This window comes from Zophobas morio, unplaced genomic scaffold (genome assembly GCF_036711695.1).
Source record: "Zophobas morio isolate AGI-343-1 ecotype UQ-CSIRO unplaced genomic scaffold, CSIRO_AGI_Zmor_V1 ptg000006l, whole genome shotgun sequence".
Lineage (NCBI taxonomy): Eukaryota > Metazoa > Arthropoda > Insecta > Coleoptera > Tenebrionidae > Zophobas > Zophobas morio.
In genome coordinates this window covers 2,457,408-2,477,741 of record NW_026972111.1, presented here as the reverse complement: position 1 = coordinate 2,477,741, position 20,334 = coordinate 2,457,408, and the positions used below count along the sequence as shown (strand labels likewise).

At 33.8% G+C, this 20,334-nt stretch overlaps 1 protein-coding gene across 1 annotated transcript; it reads left to right on the top strand.

The window, feature by feature from the left end:
- The first annotated feature begins 10,146 nt into the window (after window positions 1-10,146).
- Window positions 10,147-19,072, top strand: LOC135122974 (retinaldehyde-binding protein 1-like). Its single transcript, XM_064047469.1, has 6 exons — window positions 10,147-10,380; window positions 10,426-10,585; window positions 10,744-10,999; window positions 18,542-18,652; window positions 18,699-18,801; window positions 18,847-19,072. Exons 1-6 carry the CDS (start codon window positions 10,248-10,250, stop codon window positions 18,993-18,995), a joined length of 912 nt encoding a protein of 303 aa, XP_063903539.1. The 5' UTR covers window positions 10,147-10,247; the 3' UTR covers window positions 18,996-19,072.
- The last annotated feature ends 1,262 nt before the right edge of the window (window positions 19,073-20,334 follow it).

The following is a 20,334-nucleotide window of genomic DNA, read 5'->3' as shown; positions in this document are numbered from 1 at the left end:
TTGCCACTGACATTCTCCTGACATTTCTCGTCATTGCTACCAATCTTACCGATCTAAATTACACCAGATCTATTAAAGAACGCCTTTCCGCTATTAACGAACTGCTGTGACGTCATTTGCGTGCGTTAATAGCTCTATTAGAAAACCAAAAAACGTGGGCGGTAGAAAAAAGTTTTTTACAATTTCGTCTAAATGTAGTTACGTTATATTGGAATATATCTAGGACAGATGCTACAACATTGTAACAGCGGCATATATTATTTAACGGTGCATAATAATGTTGGTTTGTTCTGCATGTATCTATTGAAAATGTTACATGATGTCGACTATTTAGACGCGGGACTAGAAAATGGATATCGTTGAGAAGTTTGGTGTTTACAATGATACCATGAATTAGCTTGAAAAGAAAATAAATATTACCAAACGTTCTTCTAGCCTTTAGTGTACAAAGATTAAATTCTTTTAAGAGAATATCATTAGGATATGATCTAACTGGGTACACACCATGTTTAATATAATATAATCTCTTACAAAATTTTCTCTGTATTCGTTCGAGCGACGCAATATGAATATCATAATATGGATCCCATATCATACTACCATATTCTAATTTAGCCCTAACATATACATAGTACAGTGTTAACAATGCTTCAGTGTTTCTAAAATGTACCGTGTTCCTATATATAAATCCCATCATTTTTGTGGCATGGTTACATAAATATTGTATGTGTGGTACAAATGTCAACTGTGGATCTAGAATAATACCAAGATCTTTAATTTGATTAACTTTGTCAATTGCTGATCCATTCAAAGTATAATTGTAATCTATATTCGAAGTTGTTCTAGAAAAAGTAATTACTTTACATTTAGATACATTAATTTTCAGAAAATTTGTTGTACACCACGATTTAAAACCATCTAAATCTGCTTGCAGTAGTTGACAGTCACCAGTAGATTCTATACGATTAGCAATTTTTAAGTCGTCCGCATAGACAAACACTTGACAACGAAATAAAGACAAAGCATCGTTAAAGTACATAACAAAAAGAATTGGTCCTAACGTTGATCCTTGTGTAACGCCACTATCAGTATTATACAATTGTGAGCGGTACCCATGATATTCGACAAATTGTTGCCGGTTGCCAAGTAGCGATTTAAATAAATTTATCAGATTGTTACATAAGCCAAAAGTGTTTAACTTCCTAATTAGGATAGAATGGTTGACCACGTCAAAGGCTTTGGATAGATCAGTATATAACACATCGACTTGTTTCTTAGAATCTAATACACTGGATACATATTGAATATATTCACAAAGGTTCGTCGTCGTAGATCTGCCCTTAATAAAACCGTGTTGGTTGTCACTAATCATGCATGCTATGTGGCTAGATAATTTTTTTGCTAAGATGGCTTCAAAAATTTTTGCAAAATTCGAGATAATCGCTATTGGTCTGTAATTTTGAACATCATGTCGTTCACCGGTTTTATGAATAGGAACTACCTTTGTCGTTTTCCACATCTTCGGAAAAGTTGCTTTCTGAACTATGATATTAAACAAATGACATAATGGTTGACATAAACAAGAAATACAGTCTTTCACTAAAAATGCAGGTACACTATCAGGTCCCATTGTAAAATTTGGTTTAATTTTCTTGAGAGCTTGGTAAATATCACAGGTCGTTATCACAAAATTATTTAACACTGGAAACATATCACTAGTATTATCACAGAAGGTTGAATTATCACAGGGAATGTCACTAATAAAGACCGAACTGAAGAAATCAGCAAAGGCATTGACGATATCTTGTTGATGAACTAACTTCTTATCTCGAAAATGCATGTTACCTGGGATGCTGGTGTTATTTCTTTTTAAGTTAATATATTTCCATAAATTCTGTGGATTTGTACTAATATTTTCTTCCGCTCGATTAATAAAATAAACATACTGCATTTTGATTTCACTTTTAATAAGTTTCCTTAGGTTATTAACTTGTACTAGATCTCTCTCAAATTTATGCTTTTTATAACTTTTCCATAGGCGACGCTTACGATTAATATAACTGATTATAGTTGGTGTAAACCATACTGGATACTGTATTGTACGAACAGGACACTTGGGAATGTATATATCAAATAAATTATATATCTTATCATAAAAATAGCTGCACGCATCATCCACATCAGTTAATAGTGTTAATTCCGACCAATCTATTGAACATAAACTGCTATATAAACCTATGTAATCGCCCCTACGAAATTTGTATTTAAGACTGTTATTTGAAGTGTAAAACTTGCAGTCATTATAAGTATGGAGTGGAATTTTAAGTTTGATTTCTAATGAAGGATGATGTTGGTCTTCTATAATTAAAGGATCTTCACAATTCATCACTAAGCAGTTCAAATTGTTGGAAGTTAGTACTAAATCTAACAGTCTGGAGTTGATATTCTTTACCATATTTCTTTGAATGAGACCATTGATATTGATGAAGTCCCGTAGAGGGATAGTAGAGCCTGTTATATGTTCAGTAGTGTTATTATGAGTCATCTGAGAGCAATATTGTGGAATATTAAAATCTCCTATAATAAGACTATTTGTGGATAGAGAACAAGTTTCTTCTAAATACTCAAAGATTTCCTCGTAACATTCGTTATGTAATGCTGGTGGTATATAAACATTAACGATATTTAATTTACATTTTCCATTAATATTTAGTGATACACCGATAAGATCTACCTCAGGAACTGGTGATGTAAGTGGTAGCAGCTTACAAACAAAATGTGATTTGACAGCCAGTAATACACCTCTACCCCTGCTTCCGTTGTTAGCCCTATAAACATTATACTGTGTGCTAAAATATTCGCTGTTTAAAACATCATTTTTTAACCAAGTTTCCGTAATTGCTAAAACATCATAGTTACTTATAATAACCTTTGGATAGAAAATATCGGCTTTTGTATTTAATCCTCTGACATTTTGGTAGTATATCTGCAGATTGAAGATTGACTGATGGATAATTACATGTTTTTTGGCACTATTATTTTTGGCATTCCATTATAATATCTTAGTTGAATATCATGTTCTCCCTGTTGTTTGCGACGTTTAAACTCTGAACGAATTAAATAAGAACTATTTTGTTGTCGAGGAGTTAGATCTCGATTTAAATAAAAATTATCTTTGCGTTTATAGGACTTCAGGAAATCCAGGGCTTGTTGAGCATTAGCAAATGTCATTTTTAATGGGCGCAATTTATCACTGTTATATTTACCCAGCCTTAAACATGACAGTACTGATACATTGTCCTTATTGGTAGGAAGAACAATGCTAAGGCATCGGGACGTATCATCTTCTTTCCGGTGATCAGATATTGTTTCAGTAGATTCCGGTAGGTTAAATAATATTAAATTAGCAGCTCTTCTATTTCTGTCCTCTACCTCGGCGATAATTTCATCTTCAGATAATTTCTTGTCCGAATCATGGTCGATCGCCTGGTCTTGACGTTTTTTAATCTCCAACAATTCGGATTTTAAAACATCTATTTCCGATTTTAGTGAATTCATAGTGGAAACAATGTCACATTTCTCACAATAGTAATGTACCTTTCTTGAACTAGATCGAATACACTCAGTTTCCAATCGAGATAGACCGGCACATTCAGTGTGTACGTTTTTCCGACATATATCGCACGTTACACAATCAGAACTTTTAGCTTTTTTGTTACACATTAAACACGTAGACATGTTGTATCAATTAAATGATATTGGTTGTTAAAACTTATACAAACAGAGTTAAATCAGTACAAAATAAATTACAAATCGTAAAGTCGACTCAACGTGTCGAGAAGCGATTTCGCCAAAGGATATACCCTCTATCCTTCATTTTCTTAGAGAGTAACGGACCAATTGCAAGTTGGATTTACAATTTCCCAAGTCCTCGTTGCTTGGAAGATGCAATTAAGGGAGTAGCGAGGACGAATCATATCGTGATTTCGCAAATCCAACTTGAAATTACCCCCTAAGTCATTTGCCAATATCAGATTTATCTTAACAGGTATTATCCTTCTAAGAAAATAAAGGGTGGGTGGGTGGAGCTGGTATGTACTTGCTAAGATGAAACTGATATTGTCAAATGATCTACCCGCTACCCTTCATTATCTTAGAGAGGAGGTAATTTCTCAATATCAATATTTTGTATATTCACTAAATGCCGCAGGATGTACACGTTGTCCATAGTACCTCTTCCTTTCCTAAACCCTGCCTGACCGTCTGGTAACATACCCCTTGATTCCATCTCCTTTCGTAACCTCTCATCTAATATCATTGCGTATGTATATCTTGTACGCCGTCTTGAGCAAGGTGATCCCTTCGTAGTTCTTCACATCACTTTTTTGCCCCTTTTTAAATGATGGGATTATTATATCTTCTCTCCACTGCCGAGGAAACCCTTTTCCCTTCTAAACTCCATCTACCACATCCCATATCCTTTCTTTCACTCCTTCTGTCCCGAACATCCACGCTTCGTTCTGGATTCCATCCTCTCCTGGTGCCTTTCCTCTTCTCAGTATTTCAATCTGTCTTCCTATTTCATCTTCTGTTATTTCCGAACCTTTCCACATTTCTTCCGTCGTTGTGACCTCCTAATAATTCCATAAAGTGTCTTTTCCATTCATGTATTTTGATTTTCCTACTGACTTCAGTCTTCCTTCTCCGTTCCTTGTTTATATATCTCCATACTTCTTCTTCTGTTTTCAGGGACTATATTGTCTTCTCTTCTTCTTCTCGTTTTTCTCTTGTTCCTTCTTCACAGTTTCTCCTATAATTCTCTCTTGCTTTTAAGTACTCATCTTTCATTCCCCTGTTATTGTTCCATTTTCTTAATTTTTTCCTTGCTTTTCTCTTCAACTCACTACATTCTCCGTTCCATTCATTATTCCTCCCTTGCCAAATGTATATCTTTCTTTTTTCCGTAGCTTCTAAAATTGAGTTGATCAATTCTGCTATCACAGCTTCTATATCTTCTTTTACTTCGAATTTCTTTTTTTCTAGTCTACTTCTGTTTCTTTGAATTCCCTCTTCGTCACATATGCTTTCTTCTATTTCTTTTCTTTCGTTTCTTCTCTCTTGTTTTTCGTACTCTTGCTCTTTTCCTTTGATTTTTATTTCTAGTGGCATGTGGTCTGATTCTACCCTTTCCCCCAGTTTGAAACTCTCTATTTCTTCCCACGCCTCTTCATTGACAATCCCATAGTCTATAATTTATTCTCCTCTAACCCCTACATACGTCCACTCTCCTTCTTCATCTCCTTCCTTGTTTCCATTCAAAGTTTCCCATCCCATTTCTTTCATTATCTTCCACAATATTTTCCTTTCTTTGTTATTTACTTTGTGTTTTGATCCTCTTTTCTTTTCCTTTGCGTAAATTCTTGATCTGCCATACACTAAAAATAGTAACAATTATGTAACTCCAATTTATTATTATTATTATCAATAAAAGGACTCTGGACGACTTCCTCCGGCAACTTGTTCCAAGTGTCAAACACTCTGTTTGTTACGAAATGCTGACTTACAGTTGTACGAAAATTCTCTTTTTTCAGTTTGAAACAATGACCTCTAGTTCTTGAATATGGGCATAAGGTAAATAAATCCTGCATCAATGGATCCTCGAGTCTCAACGATTTGTAGGTGAAAATTATATCCCCTCGAATTCTTCTGTCCTTCAATGTGGGTAGCGACATTATAATAAGACGCTCAGAATAAGATGGTCGGAAAGGGTCATTACCATAGGGAAGACGAGTCATTCTTTGTTGTACTGACTCCAAACGATTTTGATCTCCAATGAGCACAGGCCACCAAACATTATTTGCGAACTCCAGTACTGGTCTTACAAAATTTTTGTACAACTTTAACGTGGTGCTTACACTTGGTTTTATAAAAGATCTTCGTAGTAAATACCCAAGAGAATTTGCTTTTTTAATGACACTCACGATGTGATCACTCCATGTCAGTTCTGAGTTTACTATTACACCTAGATCCAATTGGGAATTGGTGCTGGTTAATACTACCCCATCCATTGAGTAAACATATTTGCTGTTATTCGGTCCTATATGTAGCACTGAACATTTCTGCTTATTTATTGGAAGGAGCCACTTCTTGGACCACTGATTCACTATTAAAATATCTTTACTCAAAATACTGCAATTCATGGGACTGTCATTATAAATTTTTAAATCATCAGCGTAGAACAAACACCTTGACTGGATTTCTGTTTTTAAATCCGCAATATACGTTATAAATAGCAACGGACCCAGCACCGAATCCTGCGGCACTCCAATTTCCACAGCTGTCAGATCACTCAGTGACGCACCGAATTTAACTCTGAAACTTCGATTAGTTAAGAATCCTTTTATCCATTCTAGTAACAGTCCTGTAATGCCATAGTGTCGAAGTTTTAACAGAAGATTTGTTGTTGGAACTTTGTCAAAGGCTTTACAAAAATCAAAATACACAACATCAGTAGCAACACCACGGTCGAAATTTTTGGTCCAATCTGATACGGCACAAAAAAAATTAGTGGACACAGACTTTTTTGGGACAAATCCGTGCTGTTCGGCAGGAAGGACATTGTTCGCAAGCAGAAACTTTCTTATCTCATCGGAAATAATAGATTCCATGATTTTGACTATGACCGCAGTGAGGCTAATCGGTCTGTAGTTCACAGCTTGAAATTTATCGCCTTTTTTAAAGATCGGCTTTACAATGGCCAATCTCCAATCTTCAGGAAGTTGACTGTTTTGAAAAGATTCTTCAAAGGTATACACACGGTCTCAGCACATTTATTAAGAACTGTCGGAGTAATCCCATCTGGTCCAGGTGAGGTGGTTGATTTAAGTTTACTCAACTTGATTTTAATTAATTCCTCCGGGAACGCTATATCACTAAGAGCAAAATTGACTTCCGGTGTAGATAACAGAGGTGTTGTGTTAGTTACTGTCTCTCTAGTATAAGATTGCGCAAAAGTCTCAGCAAATAAGTTGGCAATGATTTCGTCATCAGTTACTATACGCCATTCTCGTTACGAAGTTGTGGATTTCTAACAGGTCCGGTGAGCCTATTACGAATATATTTGTAGAGTATCTTTGGATCTTTAGAATTAGCTACACGGAGTTCATAAGTTCTTTTAGCCGCTTTTATTTCTACAGATAGCCGGTTTGAATAAGCCCGATGAGCTGCATAGTCAGTGTCAAATCGGCTATTCTTGAATCGTTTCCACAATGCTCTCTTTTTACAAACCATCAGGAGTAATTTTTTACTAATCCACGGTTTTTTCGTTGAACGAGTCACAGTTTGTTTAACAGTATTTTTGTCAACTAATTGCACCAAGTACTCTTTAAATATGATCCAGTTATCATTTACAGACGCCGAACTCAGCAAAGTCTCCCAGTCTATATTACTGATGTCATGGTTCAGCGCTCCATAGTCAGTATAAAATTTAGTGTGGACTGTTTTCTTACCCTGAAGATTACAACAAAGTTGCAGCTGTGCTGACAAAGTAACATGGTCAGAAATACCAACAGGAGAGCCGTAATTCAAATTTGAAAGAAGATTCATGTCTGACAATATTATAAGATCAAGGGTCGACGGCGTTTGATTCTGTCTGTATCTCGTGGGTTTATTCACAAGTTGATGTAAATGACTATTGTTTATGAAATCAAGTAATAGTTGAGAAGATTGGTCCGGAGCGTAATTAGCGATTGGTACCCATTTTATTTGCGGCATATTAAAGTCTCCGAAAATAAGCAGATTGTCATGGTCATTTACCAATTCCGTCAGGGTTCGAAACAACTGAACATCGGTCGCACATGTCGTTGAAGGAGTCCTATAAATGCAGCTTAGTACGAAACACAATTGACGATTGGAAATTATCAATCACAATATCTAGAGGTGATATAGAAAAGGTGGAAACTATTTGCGTAGACAAATAAATGCATACACCTCCTCCTCTTCCTGATTTACGATCTGATCGGTAAAGAATATAATTTGGTAATGATACAATTGAATCAGTGATATTTGAATTCAACCAAGTTTCAGTTATTAAGAGTATAGTAGGTTTCTGCTACGTAACGAGAGCTGTTAAATCATCAAACTTTGCGGTCAAAGATCCAAGATTAGTGTACATAATTGAGCAGTTAAAAATTTTTCGCTTTGTGACATGAATATGTACTATAAAAAGAATTCTAAGTTAGGTTCGCCACCAGACCAAGCCTGGTAAAGGTCATAGGATTTTTTAAGCTTACGCTGAACCTTGACCACACGGTTCTTGATACTTTTATGCGTCAATTTAGGGTAAACTTTGTATAACATTTCGAGTAGGCCATCAATATTCCTTGTATATGCAAAAGCACCAGTAAATATGTCAGATTGTCCAACGGCTTCTTCCATAAATTTGACCAAAGATTCGAAATCTATCGGAAAAGACGAATCTGGTAAGTCAAATAATTCCTTGACAGGTTCAAGTATCTCAGGGACCCCAGTAAGACTTTCTGTAGAATCGCATGTTTTTATCTTCTTCTTTGACGTACCAGCTAAATCTTGAACACGAGTTTCTTCAATAAGATTATTTACAAGATTCGGTATCTCCAATTCATCTTCAGGGGACGACTGGTTGGACTAAATTTGTCTTTTATTATTGACTGTAGTTTTATTAAATGGGCTCAGATGAAAAGAAGATTCACTTTGTGCATTATCTACACTTGACTCCACCGTAGTATTAGTTTCAACATTAATTGTACATTCACTTGCTATATGTCCTGCTTTTCGACACTTAAAACAAGTTTGATCTCCGAGGGTGAAAAATATTCTGTACTCAGTCTCTTCGTACTTAATGAGAGTGGACGAAGGAAGTTCAATCTCGTCGGTAGGTTCAACAAAGATTTGTCTTCTGAAACTCAAAACGTGGCTGTAGGTCTCGTTTTGGATGCTTGCTCTAAGAAAATTCATAGGCGACACCGTTTTGTATCCAAGCCTTTTAATAATGTTTTCAAGTACAGAATGTGGAATGGTAGGGCAGACGTTTGGAAGAATGATGCGTTTCGCAGGAGATATAAACCGCCTGACTCCTGTTTCATAATCTTGTATTTTTATATTGGGATGCTCTGTAACAATCTGGTTGACCAAATCCTTGCTACTGAGATAAATACATATTCTATTGTTAGCTATGCGAGAAGCAAATAGTATGTTTTTAGGTTGTATAATTTCTCCCACTGCAACGACATAGTCTGTGAGTTTCAGGTCACTAATTACATTTAGGACAATGGCTTGTTCTTTTTTTGGGAATTGAAAAGTTGAATTTGGACTTGTTGACATCTTGGCAGAACCCAGCCAAACGGCTGTTTATTGGGTTGACGAAGAATCAGGGGAACACAAGTAACTTATCTGGCCACTACTATCAGTGTTTTGATAATTCAGGTTAACAAAAAGAGTGCAAACGGATTCTAGGTCTTCTTAACTAGTTTACAATACGATTAATTCGATTTAAATCACCGACACAGGCAGCTTTTTCTTGCAGCACTTTAATCGACATCTACACTTGTTCTTTCGTTTTGTATCTTTTTTTTCCAGTTTCTAACATAATAATCGACATAATAGAATTCATTTTCTCGGGCGACTTGTATAAAATCGAATTCGTTGTCATAAATTAGAAAAATAGGTAATCTGTTCGGTTACATCTATATTATATAAAAATCGAAAAAATGGTTATATCTCCACTAGCAACTCCCCTTAGCAAATGAAACTCAACAATATTTTTCGTACAACTTATTTTTAACCTTACAAAGTAGGGTCACCATTGGATTAAACATCCCTAGATTAGTGACTTTTATTTTTCAGCATGTCGCCCGATTTTATTTAAAGTGTAAGAAACTTGATAATCGCACTTAAAATAGCTTCCTCAAATATCTCAGTGTTCAAGTTTTGTAATCAAATAATCGCCGTCATTAATAAATTTGAATAAAAATATTTATTTATTATTCGAACAACCAAAGTAAAGAATATTCCGTAAGTTGTGAAAAAAAAATCTAAACTTTGTAAACAAGTAATCACATGATAACCTTATAGTAAAAAAACAGGTTCAGTCAACCCGGCATCGACAATAACAGGACTCGCGTCCTTGATGCATCGTGTGTGTATTTATCTGGCACACCAAAATCTTAGACGTTTTTACAGTCGAACGAAACAGCTTCAGTTTTGGAAAAATGGACGAACAAAGAGAACGTATGTTCGACGAAGCTGCAAAACAATTTAACAGTAGTGGAAAAGCGCTAAAAGAAGATGTGAATCGTTTGCAAGAATGGCTAGAAACGCAACCACACCTTCCAAAAATGTTGGGTATGTTGTTGAACCAGTTTAGCAATAGTTTACATTTTTTTTAAGACGAACACGCTCTTCGGAATTTTATGATTCTCAACAAGTGCAGTATCGAAATTGCGAAGAAAAAAATCGACAACTATTATTCAGTTAGAGCGAAAGTGCCAGAAGTAGTTTACGAAATGAACCCCAAGCGTCAACATCATAAGGAATTTAAAAGTATGGTGTAAGTTTTAATTACCATTAAATTATTATTATTATTAGATTTTTTAGTAGTTGTTATTAGTTGAGATATCGATATATCTAAATTGTGATAAATTGGAGAATAAATTATCGATATCTCAATTAATAAGGTATAATCTAAGCCAAAATGACTAATTGTAGATACTTAGTGGATCACCCTCAATTAACAAACGACATGTATAAACTCACTTTTTTCAAAGTAAAAGGAGAAACTGTATCACTTGGCTATGAACCACTCAATTTTATGAGAAAACTATGTAGCATGGCGGAGTTAAAACTGCGACATGACGTCATGTATGGAGACATTTTGGTTTTAGACTGCAAAGGATTCACTTTAAACGTCGCCATGAGAATTACACCCTTGATGTTTTACAAACTTTTCGTTGTTCTTTATGATGTAAGACAAAAAAGACTTACGTAATAATTAGGCTTCGGATCTTAGGTTTTTTACCTTTTTATATCTACTTCATTTATTTAAAAATTTAAATTGCCTAATTTACCGTTAGAGACCTAAAGTGTTAATTAAACGACCTAATTGTAAATTTTAAAAGGAATAAAATAGGATTCCACGACTAACGAAGCGGACGTGCTTACACAATAGAGATTTTCCGTGAATTCATTGTTTTGACTGGCAGATTGTTTAAAAATGGGTTGTAAACAACGCCCTTGAGTTTAGTGGTACGGGTTGGTGTCGCCAACTGACAACGCTGGCCTGCATTTGATTTAGATTATAGCCGGGAAGAGGTGATTCTCTGAAAAAACATTTTATTTTAAAAGTTTATTCGTAGTGATACTGAGTGTCTTTGCGTGTTAGTGAGTGTGCTGGGGCCGGTTTTGATTTTTGTGCATACAGTAAAGAATCCTCAAAATGCCTAAGGTAAAATCATTCATGAAAGATAATATCAAATTATGGTTAGGGAATAATTTGGACACTAATTTTCAATTTCCTTCTTCAACCAAAGACAATGAGCTATTCTGCAAATGTGTGAAAAAGTTCTAAGTAAACATTTAAAATACTGAAGCTTGAATTATGTTCACATTTTTGTTTCCTAGTTTAAGTGCGAAAAAAAATCACACTTTGAACAACACTGCAGTGGCGATGCACATAAGAAGAACGAGAATAAATCCAGTAAACAGACTTTATTAAACATTAGTTGCGACAATGATTTTACTCAATTTTGCACCGATTTATGTAGGGCATTTACCGCAGCAAATGGTCCACGGAATAGAGTTAGTTGTCCTGAGTTTAAAAATTTTATGCATAACCCAGTAAACACAGTTATGTCGTAGCGATGTTAATGCCACTTAACTCTGTCTACGATCTTGTTGCTGTTACATCCGAAACTGCGTACATTTGCTTTCCCTGTGCTATGTAATGTAATCAACAGTGACCCATGCTTGTAACATCCTGGTGACATCCACATTGTTTCAGACTAGAGACGTGCTCGCTGGTACATCATCATAACGTTGTGTTAGTATGTCGCTAGATTCTCTATATTTTGATGTATCTGTTACGTTTTATTTTAAACGCCAATATAACGTATTAAATGGACATAGACGTTATGTATATATCGCAACATCGTAAACATATGACTCTCAGTATATTTTATTAACATGATCTATGCGATATGAATAGGTATTTCAAAAAGTCTAGTTACCATTTAGGGATATGGATATGGAGAGTAAAATTTAGAGCTTACAGTAAATTATTATTTTATTCAATGTTTGAAAAAATACAATATGTAATAAGTAATAAAATACAAAATTAATATAAATTCATAACATAAATAAATATATATATGATTTCCTAATTCGAAAATAATACAATATAATTTACACTTAAAACAAGACACAGAAACTATAAACTGTTGTTGTTTTTTCTTTCTTCAGGCGTTGACTAGAATGCCGTAGCCACTCTGAGCAGCGTTGTTCTACTGCTTTTTCTATTGCGGTATGGGTCTTCATCGTAATTTCTTCAAAAATAAAAATTGTAATAATTATATTTATTGCAAAAAAAATACCTTTCATGATATTCATCGTTTTTGTCCCAGCCATTCTGGAATTTTCCTACTGAACGAACAAGCTACAGCAAATTCGCTGATTTTTTTTTTCTAATACACGCCCCACATTGTTCTTTTTCCCATTACCACCTATCTGGGACAATAGCAGTTCATGAAATAAGAAAAGAAGAAAATATTTTTATGTGTATGTATCGAGTGACTCTGAAATAAGTTCGGAAAAAAAACCACAACATCACGCAGTAGAGAAAATTTTAAGTAATTTCTTTTATCTGGTCCTAATTCAGGGGAAAAAATATCAAGATCTACACCTCATTCAGTGCCATTTGTTTTCATCTAAGCAACACACAGCAAAAACATAGAAAAAATTTAGTCACAATGGAAACTGAATGAAAAATTGCCGCATCATTGACATTTAACTAGATGTTCCGTATTTGTTTCTTGAAACTGGAGCAGCAATTTAATTACTTTGAATCCGTGTGACAATTAAAGGATTTTTTTTCCGAATCTATTTGGAAGTCACCGCGTATGTATAACATACAGGGTGCTTCACTATAAGACTTTTCTGCAACCCACTATGTATGTAACGTGTTAAGCGACATGTGTCATGTTTAGTAGGTTCCTAAAAAGTGTTATAGTATTACAGGTAGCTACTTATATATAATATCCAAAATGATGTTATATGTAAGTACATATAGATTTATTGTATTTTTTTTAACTTACAAAGAAACCTGCCTGTTGTACGTAGTGGGCAGAGATAATCTTCTAATTCCTCAAAATTTGTTTACCTGTGGTCTTGGCGGCATATCTTCTATTACTGTTTTCTTTTTGATTTGTCACATTTGATGACGTTTTCATATTGGAGATTTGTTCACTCGTTTCCTTTAGAATTTCTTTTGTTTCGCAGATATTTTTTGTATTTGTTTCAAGTCTAGAGTAAAATTATGTTCATTAGCACCTAGTTCATAAAAAATTGCAGTAACATACCTTTGCAACATGTTATGGCAAAGCGCCTCACTTTCAAAAACAATCACCGTAAGTTCTTCAAAATCAGCGGGAGTATCTTCAGTGATTAATGGTGGTATTTCCAGCTTATCTGAAAAAAACTGTTGTTGTTATTTACGTACAGTTATCAAAAACAACAAAAGCATGTAAAAATTAAAATGATTACTTCATTAGAATTATATTAACTTACCTAGTGTAAATACAACCCACACTGAATGGCACAATTTTCACAAAACTGCATTAAAAATGAAGTGAGTTACGGATTCACGAGAAAGGTTCGGTGGTTGTGAACCAAAATGGCCAAATGGAATTCGACAGCTTCACTGTGAGTGTGAAGTGCAATAACCATAAATACGGAAAAAAAGGGATCGTCCGACTCATAGACAAACCAAACCAACAAAGTTCCGACTGCACCCCCCCCCCCCCCCAAGTATCTGGTGGATAATAAATGCAGAAGTTGAGGGTTATTTTTTCATTAGATGAAATAAATTTAATAAAATCAAAATTAACCACTCTCTAATTTTTTTGCTACAAATCATCGCTTTATAAACGTCTTTATAAAATCAAAATTCGACGAATGAACTCTTCAAAACCTTGTCCCGTTTCAGGGACAATGGGCAAAGAATTTTTATGGCTTTGTTTGTGTCGTTGGGTCTTCCCTATATTATCCCAGATGTTTAAGGTGACCAGACGTTCCGATTTGATCGGAACTGTACCGATTTCAATACTCTAATTCCGATTTCAAATTTCGTCCAATAAATATTCCGATTAAAACATTCGTTCCGTGAATGTTCAGATTTCTATAAATCTGATAAGAATAAAGATAATTCCTCGGATAAATCACTAATTTTCATGAATAGTAATTTTATTTTGTGAAAAATTGGGAACAAAACTTGTATCGATACGGTTCTCAGCAGATGTCAGTACTGTTAGTATATTACAACTAAAAATTTTCAAAGCAGTTATTATATATCAGATTACCATGGAAATGGAAACTAATGTTCCGATTTCGAACTTTTGAAATCTGGTCACCTTACAGATGTTCTATTTATAATTTGCCAAACAGGTACTTACAAAATAACATTTCAAGTGAACAAGTTTACAGAAATAATTCTTAGAAATTATTACAATGAAAAAAAACTTGTCTTTGGTGTATTTCTAATAAAGCCGTTGTATTTTTCGCTCTGTATATAATTATTAATTAAGCATTACGAACTCACTGACGAAGGTCACTTTTTAAAGAATACGACGACCCACATCTAATTGACCATATAATCTTTAACAATAAATTTCAAATAATACCATAGTGGTTTTTTTAAATTTTGATAAGGTGTTGTAAAACGATTTCTGTTTCTGTCTTCATTCCAAATACTGTATTTACGTGGGCAAAGGATGCCGTACGTGGGATTTTAGGGGCGGAAACGTATACCTGCTTAAATACTGTAAATACAGTGCTGTCGAACGAAGACAACTAGAGAAACATATCCGATGTATTAGTTATTATTAGACAGCGGATTTTATGAAATTTGCATATTCGTTATTTTTTGTATATAAGTCTTGATATTTAATATGTGAACGAATCATGCTAATTAAAAATGAATACAGCTATAAAAAAATTGCATATTTGCATATATTTGCCTTCTGCTGCATATTTCACGTAACGGGTGCATATTTTGCATTTTTATCAATTTTTGTGCTACTTTGAAAAAAAAATGCCATTCGATCGGCATTTTTATAGAAAAACGAAATTTCATGAATCATATTGCAAATATTGTCCTGGGCTTCAAATAACTGGGAAAGGTTTGGGTTTTATGGTAGTTTGGAGGAACCACTGGGTGTTAAGCCATCCTTCAGGTAAATTCGGGTCCTAATTACTTTTGGAAATACCGTTCATTTCAATATTTTTGTTCGTTACTTAAGTGTATTAATGGTATGTTTTATGGTGGTCGAAGGGACGTTATCCTATTATTTTTCATCGTGAGTTTGCATTTAAGTATTTAAAGCGATAGAGATGTGTGTCAATATGTAGATAACTCAAATTAATTTATGAATTAAACCTTTTCCTGAACTTATTCTTCAAGAAGGAACTGTGTTTTATTGTGGCTGCTCTAATCTGATAAGTATTTTTACATCTGTGGACGCAGTTTTTCTATTTACAAATACTTACTTTAGAATCACCGGAAAAATTTTTGTTAGAATATTTCGACAAATATTTAAAAATAAATTGTTACCAAAATAGTAATTAAATAGTCGATTACTACTATTTTTTAATTCCTTCTGTTTACCTATATTTATTTTTTAGTATAAGAATATTATCTTAAAAAATGTCATTTATTTGTCAGTGAGATCTAATTAAACACTTTGCAATGTGATTTATGAATTTTTTGTAATAAAAGGTAAGGTGTTTTTGCAATTTGTAAATAAATTTAGTTCGATTACGTTTTTTTTTATTTTTGGAGCATATGCAACTGCATATCTCTGCATATATTAAGAAAGTTATTGCATATTTGCATAAATTTGAAGCATGTCACATGATCATATTTCCCAAAATTTTGCTGCAAATTTTCCGCTCTCTAGTTATTATACCTACATACACTCTATTACCGACATTAAAAAAAGTCTACACTATTTCGTCATATCTGCTGCTTTATTATCAGTTTTCAGTTATCTACATATTGGATATGAAATTAAGTGAATTTTTTGAATAAATAATAGTTTAAAGATCAACCACGAAAATACTCAATTATAATTATACATTATACATTACCAGTTTATTTTAGAGCCCAAGATTACATTGGAAAAATCTAAACTTTTGAAAATTTAATGTTAAACAGATATGCCTATAACTGAGTGCGAAAGTCAATACACAAAACTCGATGATCAATTATTGTTTCGTATTCAAATTATTATTTATTTTCCTTACGATCAAAGTGAAGAAATTATTTAATTCATTTTTATTTAAGAACGATATCGCTGACCTTGAAATAGATTAGTTTTTAATTTCGATTTTTTTCTTTGTGTTGCTTTTGTTGCCGATCAACATATTTTGTGTTAGAATTAATAAAATAATGAAATATATCATTTTATTTTTCGAGCTCATTTCAAAATTTTGTATATGTATAATTGTTCCTTTTTGGCAGTGACGCATAGGCAGACGTTAAAAAATAATGTCTCATTACTAGTCTTAATTCGTATTGCCTGTTTGATGGGACATTTTTTCATTCTGATCATAAACTATGTGCATTAAGTCTCTTGTTCTGTTTTATAAAGCGCAGGTCGTTATGGACGTATAAAAATATAATTATAAATAAATATAATTACAGGAAATATAATATAAAAAAAAAAATTAAGAGCAACTCACTATTGGCGTCATCTCGCTTGTGCAAGATTTAGGACAGCTAAGAAATTTCTTTTTTTAAGACTCAGCATCTTTTGTTTATGAATATACTATTTACTTGCAACACAAACATAAATAATATATATAATATAGAGCTATATAATACTCGATATGTGTGTTTTTAAATGTTTTTTGCTGTTGCCCTGTCAGAAACGTTAATTTTCGATTTGACATGGCATTTTGTAAAATGAACTGAAAAACACTTTACATAATTAACTAATAAAAATAAAACATTTCGAAGCATGTATATATATATTAATCAGCTAGCTAGTAACTACAGTTAACATTACTTATTGGTTACATAACCGTAGTACTCCATTGTGATGTTACAAGGCTTACCTGCCAACTATATCGCTGCGACACAATAATGAGATATCTAGTAAATGCAGTTAACATTAGGTGTTAGTTACATAACAGGAGTACCACAGTGTGATGTTTAAATGCTTATGTGGAAGCTCTATCGCTGCGACATAATAATGAGATATCTAGTAAATGTAGTCAACATTACGTGTTGGTTACATAGCATGAGTACTCCATTGTGATGTTATATATATAGCTTACGTTCCAGGTATATCGTTAAGACATAATCATGCGATGTACTTATTGTTCTTTTGTGAGTACGTACCTGTCACGTCAACATCACAACTGTGTTTATTGGGAAATATACAGGAAGGCATTTACCCTCAGAAAGCACTCTGAGAAAAAATGCACAAAGCATTAAAAAAGCTCAAGAATTCCTGAATAAAGCAAATGTTAAAAATGAACTCTTGTACATTAAAACTCACTTTAAAATTATTGCTGATGCAATAGAACAATTATAAACTACAGTTTTAAAATTAAACCAAAGTATGGAAATTGTAGAAAAAGTGTATACATCGTTAAAAACCACACCAGGAAAGGTGGGGGAAATGGCGTTCCAAAAATTATGTTCTCTATTAAAAAAGAATCCAGGATACGATTTTGTATGTTCAGTAAATAACGTAATTTGCGGTAATGAAAATCCTACCAACAATACATACATAAATGAAAACGTAGATTGTCCAATATTTAATTTTGCACCCATCACTTCTTGTGATGTGGAAAGCACGTTTTCAAAACTTAAAAGTGTTTTAAGTTACAATCGAAAATTTAGAGAAATATATAGTTGGCTTTGGTAACTCATTTTAAATACCTGAATTATTATTTTATTTTTTGTTAAATGCGACTTGCTTTAATTTGATCGCCATTTTTTTGCGATAACTTAGAATTAGTGGACGTAACTATAGATCGTTTGTTTATTTAATCATTTTTTTGTTTGTTACACAAAATATTTGTTTCTATAATGTTTTGTTTAATTTTTTTCATGTATTCTTTTTCGTTGAGCAAACATTTTTTCCTCCAGGTTTTTAACCTAAACTAAGATTTTTATAACCTAATTCGTCAATTTTGGGACCTAAAAATGTCTCCTTTAATTCATTTTTTAACGACCTGAAATCCGAAGCCTAGTAATAATTCATAAAACTAGCTATTTTAATTTCAGGGAGTTATGTCGTCACGTGTCAAGGCTGTGCACATATTAAATATGACGCCATCAATAACTAAACTTATACAAATTGCAAAAGCCGTCATGAAACCGAAAATATTCGAAAGGGTAAGTACAAATAAGAATTAACGTTTCAAAATTTACGTTCTTTAAGATTTGTATTCATTCGAATGAAGATGCTTTGAAGAAAGTTATCCCTTTGAATTTGCTGCCGACTGATTACGGTGGAGAAGGACTTTCTTTGCAAAAACTAGAAGGTAAGTTTTGGAAGAAAAATTATTAAAAAATAGCAAAGCTTGTAGATGCATTAGAGGCGAAGTACGCACAAAATCAAGAATTATTTGATCGCTTAGACGAAATTACAGTAAATGAGGAATTGCGACCTGAGAAACTGGAAAATGATGATACTCTAGGCTTCTACGGTAGTTTCAAAAAAATTGATATCGACTGAAACCTTCGACTATGGTATGCAACAGCTGTATTAATAACTAAATGTTAGACAACTGAATAAAAGTCTCTATAAATTTACAGAGCCTCATTCTTGTCTTATAATTACATTATCCATGGGTAAAAAACGGAATCAGTACTTACCTACTCAAGGTTTGAGTGTACTTAAGTAAAATATAGTGTAGTAGTTGACACTAAATTTCAAATTATGTGAGATTTGAAAAAACTCCTAGTTATTTTTAGAATCTTGATGTTCGAAGACAAAAAGCAGCAGTCTGTATGGTTGAATTTTGGCGACTTTTTGCGAATTTCCAGAATAATGCACCTTCGTTCCATTCCTTTCGTTAATAAAGCACCTGACAAAAACCCTCTCCGCCAATTGACCGAAGCCCGATCACATCCTGCCTCTCCGTCACCGTTTCATGGGAAACGTCTTCTGTCATCGCCATCGAAAGGGTAAAAAAGTGACCGTTTCTAAATCGTCGGTAAATGTAGCGACGTCCCGAACCGAAAATGAGCCGAAGATGATTAGATTAGCGGACGTACCGAATAACACATAACCATATCTTCGTGACATCCACCGGAGCAAGACGGCGACGGAGGAGAGCAACAAGAGGTCGTGTTTGCGTAACAAAACGTCGCCATCAACAATAAATCTCGATCCGTAATTCCCACGCATGGTGACGTGTAACTAATGAAAAATCACCGCAAATGGCCATCAGTGACAGGTGTACCGTTCACAATGAGTGTCATGCTCGGTGCTCCTCAACAGTGGTCGTTCAATTTACATCTTCACATGATATCCTCTTCTGGATTGATGGGCAGCGGTCGAGGACCCTAGCGGGAGGAATCAGAGCGAAAGATGCCGCTGCGCTGACATTTTCTAATAAAATTAGATGGACATAGGCTGGGGAAAAATGGACGCGAATACGGAGCGGCGCGAGCTGAATGGGGGCACTGAGGCGAAATACGTCAAAGGAAATTTTAAAATAGACTTGCAATTTTATGAAAGTATAAAAATCGGAATCAAGATTACAGCAAGCTCATGGAAAAAGAAGAAATTAGAAATTTATTTCCAATGATTTAGTCGAAAATATTAAAAAAAAATTGTTAAAAAAAAAATGGAAGAAATGAAAGATCGTTTTCAATGTTAAAACATTTATTAATCGTTTGGTTTAATGAAAATTTTAGCTAAAGTATCAGAAATGCATGTGATATTTTGCTGCATATTTTTAATAAACTGGTGCATTAGTCATTACACATTTGAATTTTGAGAATTTATTTAGGTGAATTCCGTTTTTCATTTATTCTAAGAACCCATTTCGTTATTTTCTTATTTTATT

Bases quoted from the DNA above. Each gene is read 5' to 3' on its own strand.
- LOC135122974 (XM_064047469.1), top strand. From the start codon at position 10,248: ATGGACGAACAAAGAGAACGTATGTTCGACGAAGCTGCAAAACAATTT. The intron at 10,381-10,425 runs GTATGTTGTTGA...ATTTTTTTTAAG, and splicing joins ACACCTTCCAAAAATGTTGG to ACGAACACGCTCTTCGGAAT. The intron at 18,653-18,698 runs GTAAGTACAAAT...ACGTTCTTTAAG, and splicing joins AACCGAAAATATTCGAAAGG to ATTTGTATTCATTCGAATGA.